Raw genomic sequence first — 13,789 nt, forward strand, 5'->3', positions numbered from 1 at the left:
ATGGACCCCAACATGATACATGGGCCAACAGCCCAAAAGATGATGTCACAACACCATGACAAATTCTGGGCGTCCCCTTGTTTCGATGATTTCTGTCGACTCCTAATGAATTTGGGTCTGAAACCAGTGTCATTGGAAGATCCTTGAAATTATCTTTCCATCCATATAAAGAACGTCCAAACCGGACTCTGTATGCGGACTTGGCATCATTTTTTGTACATGCTGGTCCTGGACACCGAGGTAGACTCGAACTTGATTTGGGCCTCCACCTTGGCGACTCAAACAGGATAAGTTTTGGGCCTCCTTCTCGTCTTGGAAACCAATGTTGGTCCTCTTGGCTTTCATTCCATCCTCCAAACATGGCCGTATGCATGGAGGTCATGTCCTCGTCAGACATTGTAGATCTCAATAAAAAGATAAATGTTTACTAAGCAAGTTGCTTTTCAAATGGATTAACAAAAAAGATTACATATATGGAAATGCAATAATAAGATGATGGCTCAAGTGGAAAGGAAACTTGGCGATTCTCAATTTTCAACAGAAATGATGGAGATCAAGGAGCTATTCGGAGACTTGGTTTTCCAAAGTTACAAAGTGGAACACATAGGATTTCGGAAGGATGAATGACTAAGTTCCACCCTTTAAAAAGAACAATATCTTATTATATATAACATTTCCCATAGGGAACATGCTACACATGCTGAGGTAATTTCACTTGCCTTCCCAACATAGTCTTTATAGGATCTTAATAGGAGAAATGTTGTTGGCATGTGAGCATTTGACAGCTAGAATCTAACCTATTCTTTAAATGATGAAAGCATTTTTTTGCCGTCGATGTGTGATAATGGAACCTTTTTATGTTAATTATCTATATATGATTGCACTCAATCTTATGCATATGACTGATACTCACTTCTTGCAAAAATCAAGACTTCCACTAAAGGTTAAGATTTTTACTTGTTTCATTTATTGGATGGTTATTCTGACCATTGATAACTTAGTTGAGAGAAAATAGCATGGAGTCATTTTTGTCCAACAAAAATATATATAAAATAAATGTTCTTTGATTGTATTTTTTGCTTAGTTAATTTGGTGAAGGTTTCAGATTTCATTTGGGTTACATGGTTGTTTGGGATACAGTTAATTTGATATTGATATGGAAATAATCTTAAGAAATGAATATTGCTTGCAACAATTAAGATGTGTTGGCGATTTGGCAAAGTCATAATGAAGTTATTTTTTATAAAGCATCAATACACTCTATAGTGAAGGTTATATGCATGGCAACAAACTTGACTAAATTCTGCCTACTCCTCGAGACAACTACGATGGACATCCATATATAAGATACTCGTGGTTACATCTCCTATTTGTTGATGACAGTATCATCCTTTTTCAAGGATCTATGTCACAAGCATTGGATATCCATGGGATTCTTGATGGTAGTATTGAAAAGTGATGTAGCATATTTTTGCATAGTGTAACACAAAAGAGCAAGGAGGCTATTCAGATTTTACATATCTAAAATGATATTCTTGAAGCTTAGTTTACCCTTACCAAGTGCGAAAGATTGTATGAAGAGGAAAATGCTTCAACTATTGGAAGAAAGCTTCAGCAAATATTTGATCATTGGAGTGAGAAACATATTCTTAGTGGAGAATATGCAATGAATATTATTAAGTGGTAGCCTAAGTGCTACAAAATATTGTATATTTGTGCTTTCTAAATTATTAAATTATCAACTAGTTTGTGTACAGATAATGATGCATTGGGTGGGACAAGAAAAGGTGCCTAAAAGATGTATTTGGTTGCACAAGATAGAATGTTAAGATGCAAGAATAGAGATGCTATGGGGCCGACACCTTCATATCTCCAATCAAGCTCTACTTACTCGATTAGCATGGAGGTTACTGAAACAAAAATGAAGTTATATGAATGGATTGTGGATAATATTGAAACAATGGCATTATTGATAGTGTTTCCAAGGACAACAACCACACCTAGACAAAGTTATAGGGTTCATAATGAAGTTTCTCAAAAAGGGTTGGGATAGTGGGCATACAAAATATGGAACAATCACTAGACTCCAAGAGAAACACCTTAATCTATTGTTGTCATGAAATCCTGTAATTGTCTCGGATGGACTTTATCAGATCTTATTGGTCCAAACACTTGAACATTGAATTTGTACTTAATCATGCAAGTATTTTGTATGCCAAGCGTGTAGGAGAATTCTAAGCTCACATTTTTATTATGTTAATATAATGATCTTATTGCATGCTATAATGAGGAGTACAAATTTTTCTTAAGAGTTCTTATAAGCTTGGCTTTGATTTGAATGATGATTAGAATGTAATGGGGTCAACCAACCCATTAAATAAATTATTATGTAAAGATGTCCAGAAAGTTAGCATACCATCTAAACTTTTTTGCTTGGTGAGTTGTAATAATGAGTCCCTAGACAAGGAAGAATGAAATAGAGTGTCGATTAACACATGTGGAGCTTGCAGGACAAAGGGGTTTAAGAGTTTCATGCACTTTTTTATGCCCATATGCTAATTACCTAGAAAAGGCTATAATTTATGGATTTTTTTCAATGAAGGATAAGGACAAGGCCTTATCACTACTACAGAAAGGGTCATTGATCCTTTACATTTATCCCGGCTACTATTAGACCCGGGACAAATGTGGACATTAGTCCCGGTTCAATAGCTAGGGTCAGAGAAATAACTTTAGTCCCGGTTCATATCTCCATCTTAGATTCAGTACACGACTTTTAATCCCGGGTGGAGGTATTCACCGGGATCATAACATTTGTTCCCGGTCAGTGGTGGCACCCGGGACTAAAACCAATGTATTTGTCCCGGTTCAACCCACCCACCGGGACAAAACACTCTTCTCCATTTACTTTATCTTTCTCTCCTCTCGATATCTGCCAGTACCAGACCATCCATTCATGGCTGCCTTATCCTCTTCACTCATCTCTCCCTCTCATCCTCTTTTCTTCCTCTGTAGCTTGGGGATAAGGTCGATGCTGGCGAGAAGGGGCGCAGCCAGGCTGGGCGCCGGCCAGGGGCTGCGCGACCGGCCGAAGGTGCGGCGGCTCGGGCCGCAGTGAGTGCCGGCGAACTGCCGCAGCAAGTAGCGGTGCGGGCCATGGCGACCGGCAGCGGCTCGACCCCGCGGCATCCGCGTCCGTCTTCGCAGCCGGCGAGTGACCGTCCCCGCTCCCAGCAACAGGTCAGCCGCAAGTACCACTGCTTGCTCCTTCGCCCTCCCTTAATCTCCATGCCTGATTACCCTCGCAAATCAATGTATCTGAATTCAATAGTCTAATTTGCAAGGCGGTGGCTCGGGCCAGGCGAGCGGACATGGCGAGCTGCGCTGCCGCCGGCCGGTGCGGGTCGGGCGCTGCTGCCGCGTGGGTCGGAGCGGCTCGGCCAGGCCCCAACGCGGGCAGCCTCAGGCGGGGCCGGCGAGGGGGAGGGACTGGCATGCGGTGGCTCGACGGCAAGCGCAAGCACATATTGGAGGTGGAGATCGATAGTATTTTTATTTTTCTCTTGATGAAATTGTTCTGAGCTGTTGTTGAGAGAAATTTGGGGAACATTGAATATATTTTTAATTTGAGGATTGATGCTGGTTTAATTGTTGTAATTAAATGGAGAATTTCATGGCATTGTGATTGATTGGGGAATTTGAGAAGGCTTGCTGTGTAGGACAAGGACGAGGTAGAAGGAGAGGGCCGCCGGCAAAGCCGCCAAGCGGTGACGGTCCACTTTTTTTATTTGTGAAAATTCTATTTGTCCTGGTTGGGAGTTTGACCCGGGACTAAAAACACTCTTTAGTCCCGGTTGCTAGACCCGGGACTAAAGACCCCTGCCTTTTGTCCCGGAGTGGGAATCCCGGTTGAGAAACCGGGATAAAAGAGGTTTCTCAACCGGGACTATTTAGCTGTTCTGTAGTAGTGTATTGCTCTTTTACTTTGAGAGATTGCATAAGAATGAAATTATATCGGAATTATATTGACAAGAGATTGTGATTGAGAGATACATTCGATTTTTAGGCAGTCATGTCAATTCACTATTCATGACCCGGCAGCCATAGATGTACAAGGTTATAAAGAAAAATATTATTAGGGCCAAAAGGGGCTACATATGCCAAAATATGATTTTTCAATCATTAAATCAGGGCATGATAAAATCAATGTGAATGCACATTCTTTAAGGATCCCAGGCTGATATATAGGATTGGGCATTCATGCCTAAGATGGTAGGGGTGATGCTCTATTGTTATCTAAGAAAATTTGCTTGAATTACATGGATTCAGAGAATGTAGAGTTATTACCATGTTGGAAAGGTTTGCGTATAAAATGGTTTTAGCTTCTTCCTAACATAGGAATAAAAAAATAGGATTAGAGTGTCCTTGTGACTCAAATACCCGTGAAATGGAAAACAAAGGAAAAGTATGTCAACGATCATTTGGATAAGGAGCATAGAAAAATGCAAGAATCACAAGAGCCATTGTTTACTTAAACAGACATTTAGCTTGCATAATGTCATAAAAGCTACTTTGTATCTAGTCTTGTCTATTTAATTAGTCATTTATCCAATTTAATGGTCCTTTAGCTTCAATAATTAGCAATATGATAGGTACGGTGTAGATTGTTTAGCTTAGTGTTTAGGGCAACACACTAAACAACTAGGCCTCATATCATGAATCCTTCATACTTCTTATGGAATAATCCACTTCCAAAGGAATGTCTGTTTATAGAAAAAAATACTATAAAATTCAAATGCTATAAAATTCCTTCATTTTCTTTCGTACCAAAGCAGACCTACTATTGAAAGGACCTTTATCTCGCTGGGGGGGGGGGGGGGGGGGGAGGGTCAATAGGCATAACTTGAAATTTTCACTTAGATGCAACAAACTAAAAACAAACTCGGTCAAAACTGAAACTTTTAGTTTTGTGCTGAGACGAGGCATACCAAATAAATAGCCTTAAATGAGCACTTATTCAAACCAGACTTGAAGTATATATTCAAAGGATATTTTCTTGTTGTTTTTCTATAGGTTGACCAAATCCATGCACTCAACACGAACACCTAAGTAGATCGATAAATTTCACAAGTATACCAAAGAGCACAATGGGATGATAAACCAGCAAGGAGATATATGAGGATTTATTTTCTGAGTTCATATTCACCCTTGTGAACTGTACTCTCCATTGAAAAGCTCTTCTGATATGAGTATCTTCCAGCTCTCTCCTTTGATCTAGGTCTCTTTCAATCACTTTCCTTAATTCACTAGTTAGCTGCTTCCATTGTAGAGATAAAAAAACACTTGCGGAGATTGTCCCAAGGTTCACCACAAGCTTGGGAGCCGAGGCTCATCACAAGCTTGGGAGCTCACCGAGCGACACATAGCCATCTAGGAGGCTTCACCTCTAAGAATAACAAATGCTTCACTTGAAACATAATTAAGCTTAGTAATACTCAAGGGTTCATGTGGTCTCTAACACTCGCAAACATGAACTCTCTCATACCCTTATCACTAAATCTTATAAGGATCAAACAACCTCACAAAGAGGGGTTGGGGAGATCGAGCTTTCCTCACTTTTAGTAGCACTGGATGAATAGGAAGCACAAGAGCAACATCAGCAATAGCAATATGCTAAAGAAGTGGGGAGAAGTTTAACTACTTAGATCCTCATAAACTAGTTGTTAGAGATTGTTAGTAAAAACTAGAACTTCCGATTTTCAGAATTAATGTAATCTTCAGTTTTAAATTAGTTAGTTGTTAGAGATATGTGGCACCAAAATCAGAACTTGAGTACTCATGTAGGACAACTCACATAGGATACTTGAGCACTGAGACTTAAACAAAGAATCATACTATGCATCCCTCTTAATAGAATCGCACACCTATGCTCAAGATCAAGAATAGATACACTTTCATCCACTTAAGCACTTTAATCGCGTCCAACTTTGTCTCTTTTTATTGAGCACTTCAACCTTGAGCTAGTGACTTGGACTGAATTTTAACTTGCATGAGTGAAATCCAATTCTTGGTCACAAGTCCCCTTTTTCACAAAAGATCTAAGAATAGATAATGATTCCTAACATGAGCCTTTTCATGACCTTTGATACCTCAGTGTCAATCTATTTTATTGTTTCTTCACCCGAGCTAGATTCTTTAGGGCCAAGCCCTCGTCTACCCTTGATCTTGCTTATTCCTCAAAACAAAAACATTCATCAATCCCTGTATCCAAATGCCATTGAATCGTATCTTACATTTCGTAAATTCCACATTCGAATATCATTGCACTCTCGTGATTATCTTTCCAAACATCAATACATAATTTGAGGCCTTTATGTAATCAAAGTAGCACAACTCATAAGGTTATTACCATAAATGTTTGCATTTTCCTTGTCCTCAAAATTCTTATTGATCTACCATTTGCTTTCAACATATAGTACCCAATCTTTGACATCTCTTCAAGTTCGAACAACTTTTTATTAGAAACCACAAGATAATTATATGTTTTAGCTTTCTTCACTTTCTATACCATTGCTTGTTTTCTTTGTTTAATTTCCAGTGTCATTAATCAACACTTGTTTTCTTATCACATGAGCCCATCTCTCAACCATCTAACTGATTTATCATGAATGATTATCCATACCAATAATATGTAATTATTTATCATTTCTCATGTACTTAAAAAGTTCATTAGTCCTCTAATCATGGTGTAATCCAACTCATCAATACCCACTATGGACCTAGATGCTTGCTCTTTTACTAAATTTTTAGACGGACTATTTGTCGAATTGTTTGGTGCTAATAAATTACTGGTCTAGGGATGGCTTTCAAGTTGATGGAAGTTGAAGTGCTTGTCGATGAGCTCTAGAGATTAAGGCTTGCAAGGAGATGCACCCATGGGCAATGGCTACGATCGAGGATATGTGATACATTTTTGGCTAATACCTTTATATATGGCAACGTATGTTATGCAAACCATCTTCGTATGCAAACTATGGAAACTCCAATTCGGACCACCGGATCAAGATCCAAGAGGTATGAGGAGGGGGTAATTTTACAATTAACTGCCCGCCCTTGGATTAGGTAATCACATTTTGCAAATCCCCCCTCCCACTCCCCCTGCGCCACCCCTTGGATCTTGATCCGGTGGTCCAGATTAGAGTTTTCATAGTTTGCATAAGAAGATGGTTTGCATAGCATACATTGCCTTTATATATAGCCCTTTATAATCTCATTGTTCTTCACAATAAAGGAGGTGTGAATAATCAATGCATTTGAGTAGCGATGGTCTGAACTACATATTTTTGACCGAACCTTCTCTTTTTTGTCCATATTTGAGCCATAACACCATTACACCTCATATGATTGTCATATCCCCAAGAGGCCAAGACATCATTTTGACCGCTAATGTTATTTGTAAAGTCAACAAAGTTATTAAATTGCAAGAGCCCAAATCCTCTTGCTAGTACAATTATATATATTTCAGTATTCTATTTATTTTGAAGAAAAAAATCATCTAATATATACATACGTATTTAATGCAGGAATAAAAAAGACTTCCTTCTTCTATTCAATGATATATATAGTACCACATTCTTTGACTAGTAATAAATAAATAAAAGAATCAATTCTTTCCATAGAAGATTGCCGATATACATCAATATATTGCCTCTAGATGAGATTGGCATGCCAAAATCTTTGCCGAGTATTTTAGCAGGGGTTGCCAATTTATGGAGGAGGAAGCATCTCTTCTCTACGGTGTAAAACTTGGGGAGATGACAAGGAATTAATTGCAGGGGATTACATGCCTTGAATACGCCCTCGCTCCACGTCGGCCCCCCGTCCCTCTCCTCGCCTTGCCTCGCCTATTTATTCGCCGGGCCGCCGCGCGCGGCCGCGTTTCCTCCGCATCTCCCGATCGCTGTCAGTCCAGCCGGCGATATCGTCGGCCGCTCGAGGGCGCGGGCCGTTCGGGGTAGAGGAGGCGCCGCGCGATCGGGGGCTAGGGATCGACGACGATGGGGAGGGCGCAGTGGCTGAGCGTGGCGGTGGGGTGCGCGGCGGCGGTGACGTGCGCGGTGGCGGCGGCGCTGGTGGCGCGGCGGGCGTCGGCGCGGTGCCGGTGGAACCGGGCCGTGGAGGTGGTGCGCGGGTTCGAGAAGGGCTGCGCCACGCCCACGGAGCGCCTGCAGCGGGTCGTCAACTCCCTGGCCGTCGAGATGTTCGCGGGGCTCGCGTCCGAGGACGCCAGCAAGGTCCGGATGCTGCTCACCTGCGTCGACAAGCTCCCCGCCGGGTAAGCGGGCAACCATGGTGCCCACGCGTGCGCTTCTCCCTTGCGACTTCTCCCTCTCATCTGTTTGATTCGGCGCAGCGGCTTCAGTTCCTGGTGTTCATGCATGGGAGGGTTCTTCCTGGTAGTGGTAGGGTCTTGTCAGATGTTAGGGGTTGACAATTGTTGGTTTGCGGAAGTGTCGGCGTTTTCAAAAGTTCGATTCGATTCTTCAGCATTTGTTTTCATTCTTTATTGCAGTTCAATTCAATGGCACCGACTTATCCACATTTCTGCTCGTTCTTTTTTCTGCACTTTTCGAAAAGTCAAGACCATGAGCAAACGTTTGTGTCAAATGTTTACGAATGACCGGAAGTCCAAGAAAAAAAATACAGTTTTCGGGTCGGTTGTCAGCTTGGCATGTTCCTTAGTCCGGCGTTACTGAATCATTGTGATGGCCTACTAACTGCCTGGAAAAATTATGGAACTGCTTCCGAAATTCCTCCAAAACAAGATGATGATATGGTTTGCTTCTGTTTAACTATTTGGAGTTAATCTTTTCTCTGAATTGAGAAATTACAATTGGCAACTCAACCGTGTCTTACTTCATCATTTTTAGTACATATATGGATCTTTCGGTGCATGATTTGCTATCAGATACAGCAATTGGTAAATAAATGCAGTTTCTTAGTTTATCATCCTCTTATGGTGATTCATATGTGAATGTGATCGAGCAGGAGCGAGGAAGGCATCTATTATGCCATTGATCTTGGAGGAACAAGATTTAGAGTCATGAAACTAGAGCTTGGTTCAGGATCTACGGTTATTAATAAAAAAGTTGAGTATCGTCCTGTTCCTGAAGAATTGACTAAGGGTACAAGCGAGGTAATTGTCATCATTTTGTTTCACTTCTTTGCAAGATGAATTGTTCTTCAGTTCTTGTATTATTACTAATTTTACTCTGCTTGCAGGACTTGTTCGATCTAATTGCCTCAGCACTAAAGAACTTCATTGAAAGAGAGGGTGGGAAAGATGAGGGAAGGGCACTTGGTTTTACATTTTCCTTCCCCGTCAGACAAGCTTCCATATCCTCAGGGTCATTAATTAGGTGGACTAAGGAATTTTCAATTGAAGAGGCCGTAAGTTAAAAAGCTGTGCCCTCAAATATTCTGCTTTTTCGTTAGATTGGAAGTTCAAATTTCTACTTAAAAACTGAATTTTAGGTTGAACAATAGATATAGTAAGACCAACTGAAACTTGATACCATGCTGATAATATATGCAAGCTGATAATGATCTGATAGATAGGCAATCCTTAGACCTTAGTACAGTTATAGAACTGAATTCCATATTATATTGTTTTCCCTCTTGATAGATGACGTAAAATGTTTATTTCATTATTACTTGGTTGCCCCAATGGTTACTGTTGATTGACTTTATTTTATCCAATTGCTTATTTGAACTTTGGAATCCCAGGTTGGGAAAGATGTTGCTCAGTGCTTGAATGAAGCTCTTGTTAGGAATGGATTGAATTTGCAAGTCACTGCGTTGGTATGTCCCTGACTTAATTATGCTGTAAAGTAATTTTGCGTCCGGAAAATTAATTCGACTGATAATAAACAAAAAAATCCACAACTTGACTTAATATTTTGATTCCGATCCTCATCCATATCTTTTGTGCATGCACTGCCTTAGTAAGCATTTTTACCTGATAATTCATTGCATGCGAATACCATTATTTAAATGGAATCCTTTAGCTGAGAGGCCGTTGTACCCATTGTGCAGCAGCATCACTATAATGTTGCAGCAGCATAATAGGAACTACAGCTGCTAGAGCTCTAACTCGGACTAGGTGGTTTTATACTACAGAAGAAAACAGGCACCCATGCACGCCTAGGCTAGGACGCAAATGCACATGTTAATCATGATTATGCATGTACTTGTTCTTTTTCTGGGTGCCCGACTGCGCACAATGCAATGAGATTATTAACCTAAATATTATATATTAGAACCTGTAGTGTTGGATCCTGGTGCTCACATGCATGTTTATATCACATTACAATATATAAGTGTGGGTAGTAAGTTCCAGTTTTTGTGAAGTACTGACATGTTATTCTCTTATGATGAATTGTTCTTCTTGATTGAGTTTAACAAATTTGCTTTCCAAGGCTGCTGTCGGGTCTTTTGTTTATTCGTTGAAGAATCATGCATATGCATCATATCTTTTTATTGATTTCATACTGTAAAATAGGTGAACAATGCTGTGGGTACATTGGCCATGGGGCATTACTACGATGAGGATACAGTGGCTGCAGTGATCATAGGAGCAGGTACCAATGCTTCCTATATTGAACGCAGTGCCGCAATCACAAAATGCCGGGGGCTTCTTACCAACTCTGACCTCACGGTATGTTTTGCATTTTTCCGCTTTATTTGGATATTTGGATTCTTTGGTTTTCAATGTGAAAATATTGATTTGTGATTGTACCTCATGTTATTAATGCTCTATTCATTAGGTTGTAAACGTAGAATGGGGTAGTTTCCGGCCTCCGCAAATACCATTAACTCCTTATGACATATGTTTCAATGTTGAGAAGAAACGCAATCACTATGACCAAGTAAGAATTCTTAAACTTTCCCTTGTGGAAGCTCGTGAAAAATCAAACCGAAAAGGTTTGGAGCAATTAATCTGAAAGTCACACCATTTAATGCATCTAGGCTTTCGAGAAAATGATCTCTGGTGTGTATCTTGGGGAAATTGCAAGATTGGTACTCCAAGGAATGGCTCAAGAATCAGATGTATTTGGTTCTTCTGTGAATTTCTTATCGATCCCTTTCATATTCAGGTATCCTTATCCATTTTCTAGTAATGTGATCTTACAAGTTGATATTTATTCTGATCATTCTTTGGCTCGTTAGTTTCATATGATTGCTATGAAATGCTAAAATCAATGTGATACGCCTACACTAAATCTGATATATTGCTCTGCTGCTGCTTCCCGTTTTCCACTTTAATTTGTTCCATTGCCTTACTAATTATGTGCCCTGATCCTTCTGTTGGATATTGCATTACATTGGCATCTTCAGCATATATTGCGTTACGATCAAACAATTTGATTGAAAGACATTATGTGGCTAGCTGAATGTTACAAATAGCCAGTAAGGTTACTGCTGATCCACACAATTAACAAGATGAATTAATCTCGGGATAGTAACAACCTGTCTATTAACTGTTGGAAAATGTTCCTTATTTCTTGCTAAATAAAATTTCCATTGTAAATTTCAAAGTTCCTACTTGAATATATGTTTTGAAATATTCAATTATCAGGTATACAAAGATTTATTTCTCATGCTAAGTTTCAGGGTTTTGTTTTAATAAGAATAAGAATCTAGTTGAGGATGTTGATAACTAGCTAGAAACTTTGAAAACATGAAATGAGGCTTGTGCATTTTTTTTCGTGTATTGTCAATTTTTCACCTTTTAGGAAGCTCTATGGACTGGTTGCCCTAGGCAAATGATAAAGTTGAGCTGTAATAAGTTTGTCATTTTTTGTCATATATACAGTACCCCTTGTCTAGCTGCTATTCGTGAAGATGGTTCCCCAGATCTGAGGGTAGTCAGTAGGGTGCTCGAAGAACAACTGAAGGTAAGTTCTCAATTTGTCATAGCTGATTGCTCACCTAAAATGCTGTTTCTATGTGAATCTGCTACATCTTCATGACACAATCATCCCATAATCATGACATTTTCCTTACAGATACAAGATGTTCCACTAAAGACTCGGAGACTTGTTGTGAGAATCTGTGACATTGTCACCCGAAGAGCCGCCCGTCTAGCAGCAGCTGGGATCGTTGCAATACTACAAAAAATTGGTCGTGATGGAACCCTTTGTGGCACCACCAACGTTAGAAAAATAAGAGGTGAGCCAAAGAGATCGGTTGTCGCGATCGAAGGTGGTCTTTACCAAGGCTATTCAGTCTTCAGGGAGTATCTGAACGAAGCTGTGGATGAGATCCTGGGCGATGAAATTGCCTCCACAGTTACTCTCAAGGTAATGGAGGAGGGGTCTGGGATTGGTGCTGCGCTCCTTGCAGCATCGTATTCGTCGACTAGACAAAATTGTGCATAGGCTTTCTATATAATATAGGTTTATCTCCTGAGTTAGTATTAGGGTAAGGGAGGCATCCGGGATTGGGGCTGCGCTTCTTGCAGCATCATATTCGTGGACTAGACAAAATTCTGCATAGACTTGACCTAGGTTTATCTCCCGCTCAGGTGAAGTGGTAGGGGGCATATGTCCATCCAAATGTTGTACCTGGTATAGAAATCAGTTCTTGTATTGTTGTGTCCCTTCTAGTTTTTCAGAACATGTCCGATTCTCATCTATGTAAATATACATGCAGTAGTGGATTGATATCTAGTGGTTAAAATGAATCATTCAGTGACTTTAGACAACGAGATTAATGACCTTGCATTGGGCAGCACAACGTAGGAACTACGGAGCTGCTAGTGCCTGGACATCCGATCTGGGGCGCCAGTGTCGGACGGTACTACCAGAAAAAAAATTCCCACTACAACAATAGTTGATGTAGCATAAACGTGACCGATTGCAACATGAAAAATTAATAGATGAAACATCAAAAGTTAATTGTACAACATCAAAATCAAAATATCTTAAACAAATCAAACGTGCAACATCGCAAAATGCATTCGTTTGCAACACCCAGCACATCAATATCACTTTAACATCCCAAAATCTCTACATGCAACACCATGAGGTACCCACTGCAACATCCCAAAATCTCTACCGCAGCATCAAACATGACCACCCAGTGCTCCTTTGCCACAGCCTTCGCTCCTCTACAACCTCCCGAAGCTGTCAGCCATGGCTGCCGCCCGGAGCTCCTCCGGTGGCTGGCGCGGCTCAACGCTAGCATTGGAGCGGCGACCGGGGGGGAGGGGAGGGGGAGGCGCGGTGGAGCGGCAGCCACGCCCCGGACTGCCCGCCATGGTCGCTACCCGGAGCTCCTCCGGCAGCCGGTGCGGGGGAAGCCGCGTAGGAGCGGCGGCCGGCGCAGCTCACCCTCACCGCAGGGAGCGGCGGCTAGCGCTGGGTGTGCCCCGGCGCTCGAGCCCTCATGGCGGTCGGCGCGGCTCGCCCTTAGCACTCAGCATGCTTGAGAGAGAGAGAGAGATTGGTGTGGATGAGAACGAGTGGACATATGACTGGGAAGGCGTGGATGAGAAATGGTGGAGGCTGTGGTGTGGGCCCCGCATCCGATATTACTAGCTATGTCCGGACGCTAGGATCAAGCATTGCCGTTGGAACTATGTATATATTGTTGTGGAACTGCGGTCTTTATAGATGTATGGTAGTTTCCGTGCGTGTATCATATTCTTGTTCAAAGGGTTATTACATGTAAATATATAGCTCCGAATATACTGATGATAGAGAAGCATAATTGTTATTTTTGCCAT

At 41.1% G+C, this 13,789-nt stretch overlaps 1 protein-coding gene across 1 annotated transcript; it reads left to right on the plus strand.

Moving 5' to 3' along the window:
* The first annotated feature begins 8,057 nt into the window (after positions 1–8,057).
* Positions 8,058–12,440, plus strand: LOC120700820 (hexokinase-10-like). Its single transcript, XM_039985040.1, has 9 exons — positions 8,058–8,335; positions 9,049–9,196; positions 9,283–9,450; positions 9,787–9,861; positions 10,562–10,717; positions 10,827–10,928; positions 11,029–11,156; positions 11,876–11,957; positions 12,069–12,440. The coding sequence occupies exons 1-9, from the start codon at positions 8,058–8,060 to the stop codon at positions 12,438–12,440; spliced, it is 1,509 nt and encodes a 502-aa protein (XP_039840974.1).
* Positions 12,441–13,789: the final 1,349 nt, after the last annotated feature.

This window comes from Panicum virgatum, chromosome 3K, assembly GCF_016808335.1.
Source record: "Panicum virgatum strain AP13 chromosome 3K, P.virgatum_v5, whole genome shotgun sequence".
NCBI lineage: Eukaryota > Viridiplantae > Streptophyta > Magnoliopsida > Poales > Poaceae > Panicum > Panicum virgatum.